This window comes from Nicotiana tabacum, chromosome 3 (genome assembly GCF_000715075.1).
Source record: "Nicotiana tabacum cultivar K326 chromosome 3, ASM71507v2, whole genome shotgun sequence".
Taxonomy (NCBI): Eukaryota; Viridiplantae; Streptophyta; class Magnoliopsida; order Solanales; family Solanaceae; genus Nicotiana; species Nicotiana tabacum.
In genome coordinates this window covers 7,225,262-7,233,742 of record NC_134082.1, presented here as the reverse complement: position 1 = coordinate 7,233,742, position 8,481 = coordinate 7,225,262, and the positions used below count along the sequence as shown (strand labels likewise).

Here is an 8,481-nt window from a genome sequence, read left to right as displayed (position 1 = left end):
ATGTCGAGAATGGGATAATTAATAGCATGCATTATCGATAGGTTGCTGTGGATTTTTGAAAAATATTTTACCTAATTGGGAAGGATCAGGATTTGGTTTGGGGCTATTTGGAAGCTCAACGAGAAGATGTATTTTGTATCAGTTCAAGTTTGTGTGCTCCTGTGAGATTGGCATTATGGTTATGTTATTAGGCAGAATGAATATTATTTGTGCCCCTAGCCTATTCTATGTGCTAATCTTTTATTCTGTGTTAGGCGGTGAGGTTGTATGATTATTCCCCACGCATGTTGTAATTATGTTCAGGCCTTATGGAGATGCGGGCGAGATAGCCCTCGAGATGTTGATCTGCTCATTGCACCTTAGTCGTGCTTGCTTTCTTCCATATCTATTTATATTTCTATTCATTTTCTCACAGTTATAACTGTGCACTCTGTTGTGCTTGATATCATTATTCATATGATCAGTGAACTCGAGCATATTGGCTTGACGGGTATTTGGGAGCGGGTTGCACGCCGCAACAGATGTTAGTCGTGCTTGCTTTCTTCCATGTCTATTTATTTATTTCTATTCATTTTCTCACAGTTATAATTGTGCACTCTGTTGTGATTTATATCAGTATTCATATGATTAGTGAACTCGAGCATATTGGCTTGATGGGTATTTGGGAGCGGATTGCACGCCGCAGCGGATGTTATGTGGGATACCTTTTTCTTGTGTTTATTTGGTGTTGTGTTTTCCCTCTGTGGGATGATTTGATGAAAAACTATACTTTTGTTGTTACACATATTGTACTTGTTAGATAATTCTTATACTTCGCTTTCCTTTATTTGTGCTGCATAATTGAGTTATTGCTGGTTTGGTGTACGAACTGTGTGGTGTGAGAATCCGCGTGGTTCTATGATGAGTTATTAGTTGGGTTGCTTGTATTGGTTGAGATGAGATTCTTAGACCTGAGCTTAGCATTATCGTATTGGGGGTGAGGAGTGTTTGAAAGTATGAGATTGTTTCTGCTAAGATTTGGGCAACGGCCCTTGACGGGCGAGAGAACTTCTTGACTTGTTGACTTCATGGGTGGCTATGAGTTTCCATATGTTTCTTTATCATGAGCAGTGTTATGGAAGTCCAGAACAAGGTTGTATTCAATGTGAAGTGTATTTTCGGCATCTAGGGTATTATTTGAGCGGGTATGGTGGTCAGAGGTTATTGTTTCGGCCATTTGAGTTGTGTGGAATAACATATGATTGTATTCTGGATTAGAATTTTAGCTCGATTCGGCTTGTTCAGGTTTATACGGTGAGATGATGTGAGATTCGGGTCCTATGAGGATTTTCAGATGTCGAGGTTTGGGTTCTATCCTAAGGTTATGGACTAAGGATGAGGTGAGACCTTCAGTTAAGTTGCATTGTCAGTCCTACATAGGTTTGGATGACGGGGAATCACCCCCGGGTGTATGTATGGTGGGCAGATGCAGTGGTTGATGGCTTTGGAACGACTCCAGGCACCTTCGAGGATGGATGTATGTTTAAGTGGAGGAGCCAGTGAATGTATATTATATGTATAATATGCGAATAACCATGTATAATCAGTATATACTTTATGTATACCGACTAAAAAAAATAAATAATATAAATTACCGGCTATCTATGTAAAGATCCCGTTAAAACCTCTGTTATATGGACTTGTTGAATAACAGATGAAGGATTAATCTAACTAGCCGCTCAATAATATATATATAAAGAATTTGAATTCTTCTTCATTACCTTTTTTTTTTTGTGAATTAAATTTATAAAGAATTTGAATTTGAATTCTTCTTCATTACCTTTTTTTTGTGAATTAAATTTCCAAAGTCTTAAACAACAACATAGAAGAAACCAAATGCTTATGTCATCCTTGATAATGAAATTAAAGCTTGTATAGTACATTAGGAGTTAGAAATGTTGTTATTAGTTAATCAAATTTGGGACCGTTAATTATTGTCTTCTTTAATATTTTAAATTAACATCACTTCATAAAAGTCTAATAGATTAGTACTATCATCTATCCATTATAAATGTTTATTTTAAAAATGTTTTTGGCATATTCATTTAGAAAATTATTTAATAATATTAGTCATAAAAGTTATTGGGCTAAATTATCCTTTATCTTTCCTATCAATTGTTGATAAACATTTTATAAAAGTTGTATAAATAGCATTTATCTGAACAAGAATAGATTTGAAAAAAATTAGTACTCCCTCGGTTCTTTCTTACAATTTTGGTATTGACTTCGCACCTTAAGAAATCACTTATGAAGAACTTATTTTACTAAATTATCCTCAATAATGATAATTAAAATCATATAAACGAAATAATAATTGGAAAGTGTGGGTACTTAATGATAAAGGTAAACATTGAAAGAAAATAATAAATATCTCTTGACTGTTAAATGAAAAAAATAAATACTTTTATTATAGTAAAAAGGGTACGGATAAAATACCTTCTTGGACACTTTATTTAAAGTAAACTTATTTTGGATTAAATTTATTTGGCCACAAAACCATTGCTCTCACCTAACTAAAAAGTATAAATTTTCCTAACAACTTGTTTGGGTCGTTGTTACCGATTGTATTGTATCGTATTGTTATTGGGCTAGAAATTATCTCGAAGGGAAGGTGTTAGGCATTCCCAAGATCCACTAGTGTGGTTCCCGGCCATGTTATTTTAAATACAATATTTGTTTTGATTGTTACTTTAATTTTATTGTATTGTATCATTAAATCCATTATTATCTAACGACGAAAAGTGTCACTTTATGAAACGACGGATTTGGTGTGGTGGCGTCGTTTCTTTGCTTTTTTCCATTCATCTTGCCCTTCTTTATTATTAAATAATTATATTTATTCTTTATCCTACATATTTATATAATAATTCTACTTCGTATCCTATTTTTTCTTAGTAATATTGCAAGTTATTCTTCATATTGTTAGTGCATGACATCATGAAACGACGACAAACTATATAATCTATCCAAACATTATATTCATCAAACAATACAGTACAATATAATATACTGCATTATGAAATGACATGTAATAACAATCCAAACAAGCTGTAAAGCAATCCGTACAAGTTAAACTACTTAATTCATTATTGGAGAAATCAAACAAAAGGTACGAAAGGGCAAATCTGGCTTATTTTAATCTTATATTGTCCAACAAATCAATATTATAAATTTATTGTTGTGTCAAGTTCCTTTGGTTTGGAATATATAGATGCCACGCTTAATAAAATTTAATCTAAAATTCATAACAAGTCAATGTATCTTGAAATATTGGAATGAAAATTTTATATTATCTTATCAGAGTTAATGACAAAATAATAAATAGGTAAATAATTAGGAAATCATTTCATTATTAATAAATCTCCAATAATTACAAAAATCTGAATAAAAAAGTGAATTAGCCCATTAAATTCGCTAAACCTTTTGTAATCCCCAAAATACCCTTCTCAAAGTAAAACCTTTTGCTCCTCTTCCTTTTTATTTTCGTCGTTCATCTTTCTCTCTATTGTTTGTTTATAATTATATAGAACTACATAAATTTTTAGTTTTATCAGAATCAATTTGAAATTAAAAAATTTGAATAATCAACTTCTTTCAATATCGGAATAACTTTAAGGGCACTTCAGTCATTTTAAAAATACATTTTTTTAAAAAATGCTTATGATCACTTTTCAACCAACATCTTATTATCAGTTTCAATATTTATCCAAGTAACAACTGTTTATTTTTCAAAATCAATTTCAATATTTTTAAAGTATCTTTTAGCATTTGATGTTTATTTGTACTTTAAATCAATTAAGTATAAGGAGCTCCTAAACTATTTTTGGGGGCCACGTGAAGTTGGCCACTACTGCCACAAATTATGAAGTAGGCTTGACCATTTAGGCCGATCTTAGGCGGACATCCCTCCAAAGCGTAATAAAAGTCACCAGTCTAGACTACAAGTCTTATTAATCGTCCATTGACCCCGTTCCAGTTTCCTTTTGAGTAGACATGTAGAATAAGTTAAGCTAAAAGAATGGCTGAAAGATGCCATAGTTAGATTCTTCCCATGAATTCTAAAATCCCTTTTGTTGGTTTGTTTGTTTTTCTAATATTATTTGGTTCATAGTACTCCTACTAGCTAGTTAAATAATTACCATAGTGCTATAAAAGGAACAAAGTCTTCAACAACACATATTCAACAACTCCATCATATATGTTTTATTCCTTTAATTTTTTTTTTGAGTGAATTATCAGTGCCCAAAAATCTGAAAAATGGACATATCAAAAGATCAAAACAAGAATATTATGTCCAATGAAGAGGATGATTTATTAAGTGTTATGCAGTTGCCAATTGGTTTAGCTCTTAATATGGTCTTGAAAATCACAATGGAACTTGGTATATTTGATCTTATGTCAAAAGCTGGTCCAAATGCACAATTATCTTCTTCCCAAATTGTTTCACAAATTCCAACAAAAAATCCTCAAGCCACACTTATGATTGAAAAGATTTTGAGTTTTCTTGCTAGCCAATCTTTATTGAGTTTCACACTTAATAAGGATGAAAATGGAGTTAATCAAAGTTTATTATATAGTTTAACTCCTCTTAGTAGAAATCTTGTCACTAATGAAGATGGGGTATCAATTGCTCCCACATTTCTCTTATTGAATGACCAAGCCATGGTTACTCCTTGGTATACATAGAATTCTCTTCTAATATTTTAATGAATTTAACTTATATACACTGATGATATATTTTTTTTACTCTATTAGTGCACGTTAACCTGTTATTACAGATAATTTGTCTTTTTTTCAGTAGATTTAAGTTACACTCTACCTGTTTGATTTTACCAGCGATAGTAGGTTAGTATTTTTACCAAATTATCGATTAATATTTGTTGTAGAACTTTATCTATAATTACCATATTGGTGTATTTTAACTTATTGTAGCGGGTAACTTGTCTTATGTTTCAGCGAATTTAAGTTATATACAGTGGTGGATCTACATTGGCATTTGTGGGTGCTTAAGCACCCATTACCTTTAATCATATATAGTAAATTTGCATAGGCAATTATATAAATATGTAGATAAATATTGAGTGAGCACGCATAATTAAATTTCTTTTTTCTCTTTTTTTGAAATTTTTATCGATCAGCACCCATAAATTTAAAATTCTGAATCCGCCACTGATTATACACACTGACAGTTTAAAATTTTTTTTTTTTACACTATATCAGTCTGATTGTAATAGTAGGTTAGTTAGCATGTTTACCAAATTATCGATTGATGTTTGCCATAGAGATTTACTTTTAATTACCTAATGGTGGCATGATATGTAAATATGTTTTGCACCATTAATACATAGAATTTAAACTTTCTCAATATCTATACTAATCTTACTTTTTATGGATGACATGCAATTATCCTTTAGTTCACTAGTTGACCTGACAGTGTAAAGTTTTCTTCTTCCACACTGTCACTATGCACCATTAATGCACAGAACTTAAACTCTTTTTCAATGTACATACTAATCTCATTTTTTATGAATGACGGGTAATTATCGTTTAATTGACTAGTTGATCTGATAGTGTAAAGTTCTCCCACACTGTCACTATGCACCATTAATGCACAGAACTTAAACTCTTTTTCGATGTACTTACTAATCTCATTTTTATGAAAGACATGTAATTATCGTTCAGTTGACTAGTTGATCTGTTAGTGTAAAGTTCTCCCACACTGTTTGACAATATCTAGAAGTTAACCTATATTTTCAATAATGCTAATAGAAAATCTTTTTTTTTTTTTTTTTTGCTAATGAAAATCTTTCACTTTGTAAGGTTTCACTTGAAGGATGCAATTCTTGAAGGAGAAATACCATTCAATAAAGCCCATGGAATGGGTGTATTTGAATATCATGGAAAGGACAGTAGATATGCAGGGGTAACTGATAGATCTACACAAAGCATCAACAGAACAATGATAAATAAAATTCTTGAGTCCTACAATGGCTTTCAAGAAGTACAACAATTGGTAGATGTTGGAGGTGCACTTGGTTTAACAATGGCTTCTATAGTTTCCAAATATCCTCATATTAAGGGTGTTAATTTTGATCTCCCCCATGTCATCAAGATTGCTCCTGCTTATCCCGGTAAGATTTAAGTTATATAAGCGGCAGTCAGAGGCGGATTCAGGATTTAAATTCAATGAGTTCAAGTTTTAAGGGTTTTAGCATTGAACCCATTATATTTTTAAAGTTATGGGTTCATATCTACTATTTTGCAATTTTAATGAATTTTTATACATAAATTTTTACTTCGCGTCGAAAATTATGGGTTCAGTTGAACCCGCAGACAACAACAATCCAATATAATACCACCAGTGAGGTCTGTGGAGGGAAGAGTAGTGTGTACGCTGACCTTACCCCTACCCTAGGGTAGAGAGGCTGTTACGTTTCTGATAGACCCTCGGCATCCCTCCTTCAGTGAGGGATGGGGAGGGTAGTGTGTACGTTGACCTTACCCCTACCCTAGGGTAGAGAGGCTGTTACTGTTTCCGATAGACCCTCGGCTCCCTCCCTCCAAGAACTCCCCACCTTGCTCTTGGGGTGACTCAAACTCACAACCTCTTGGTTGGAAGTGGAGGGTGTTTATCACTAGAGCAATATATATATATATATATATATATATGTGATCTGATTATTATATACATATTTTTTCACGTTGTACATAAAACTCATCAAGAATGCTCCTTCTTATTCCAGTAGGATTTAAGTTACATATCTGACAGTATCAGAAAAAATTATATTATTAGTATAATTTTATCTATAATAATATCTCTTTATTAATGTTTATCATACAAAATTTACTTGTAATCACCTTACAGTAATTTTGATTATTTTGCAAATATTTTTTATGTTATGCATAAAACTTAAACTTCTTTTAATCATAGAGTATATGAACACTTTTTCCTTTTCACTAATCACCTTCATATCAGTAATTTGATTATAAAGAGCTCAACTTCCTTCTTGTTAGGTGTTGAGCATGTTTCAGGAGATATGTTTCAAACTGTTCCACAAGGAGATGCAATGTTCATGAAAGTTAGTATTCTCTCTGTTTTTGAAATATTCAAAATGTATGGATTTATTTTGAACTTTTACTTAGTGGTAAAAATTGAGATTATTAGAGACAAGAATTTAAAAGAAACATGATCTTAACCTTGATTTTTGTAAAAAACTTATGTAAGACATGATGAGTAGAGTTACCTCGTACCCTTGATGGTAAAAAGTAGCAGGTTGCCGGTAAATGATCAAGGTGCATGCAAAATGACTCAGACATATATCATTGTTATTAAAAATTCAAATAAAAACATATATAGATTTTATTAAATAAATTTAACTCCTCTAATTAAGAGTTGACTTTAGATAAATAATTTCATGGAATCGCCTCGGGGCGAGACCAATGTTTAAAGGGGCGGATGTAGCCTAGCTACTAGTTATGGGTTCATCTGAACCTATAACATTCGATACAAAATATGTGTGTATATAGTGGGATTATACTGAGTTATTATTATGTGTGTGTATGTAAAACCCTACTAAAATATAAATAAATCTTATAACTGAACCCATAATTTTAACCGTACAATTATTTTAATGTTAAAAATCTTAAAAGTTAAACCTATTAAATTTACACTGTGGGCCCTCTTCTAAATGTTTAATCTTGTAAATCACTATATATTGATACTTTAAAATATATGCAGCATGTACTCCATGATTGGGATGATGATGATTGCATAAAAATATTGAAGAATTGTTGGAAATCCTTACCTAACACTGGTAAATTGGTGCTAGTTGAACATATAAAGCCAGAATATCCAAAGACTGATATGATTTCCAAGAATGCATTATTTCTTGATGTATTTTTGATGATAGTTACTCCTGGAGGGAAAGAAAGAACAAAAAAAGAATTTGAAACCCTAGCAAAAAAGGCTGGATTTGCTGGTTTCAAAGTCATAAATTCTGCATATGATATTTGGATTATGGAATTGTACAAGTAGCAACTTTTTTACCACTCTTAGTAAGGGGCGCTTTACCCCTTTAATGGGTTTACCCGAATATGAATCTGAATTAATCGGGTCCAGTGAATTTCGGATACCGAATACCTATGGCAAAATGGGAAAAAATAAAACTTGTTATCATGGTTTATGTGAGCATATGTATTTTTTCTTGTTCTTTTTTTTTTTGGGTGAGTTTTACTATGTGGAATGGGGTTTTAATGAATAATAAAGACCTTTTGGGTATATATAACCATATGATATTCGAAATCTACTACCCTGACTGGTGCATATATAGGCGCTACTAGCATAACTAATTTAGACTTCCGTCGCATATAGCCCATTAAAAGAGGAAGCGCTCTTCACCAGAAGCAGTGATACTGTCACAGTACTCATCCTACCAAAGCAAA

General features: G+C 32.0%; 1 protein-coding gene across 1 annotated transcript; it reads left to right on the top strand.

Moving 5' to 3' along the window:
* Positions 1-4,211: 4,211 nt before the first annotated feature.
* Positions 4,212-8,230, top strand: LOC107793948 (myricetin 3-O-methyltransferase 3-like). Its single transcript, XM_016616401.2, has 4 exons — positions 4,212-4,715; positions 5,860-6,170; positions 7,054-7,118; positions 7,778-8,230. Exons 1-4 carry the CDS (start codon positions 4,297-4,299, stop codon positions 8,072-8,074), a joined length of 1,092 nt encoding a protein of 363 aa, XP_016471887.2. The 5' UTR covers positions 4,212-4,296; the 3' UTR covers positions 8,075-8,230.
* The last annotated feature ends 251 nt before the right edge of the window (positions 8,231-8,481 follow it).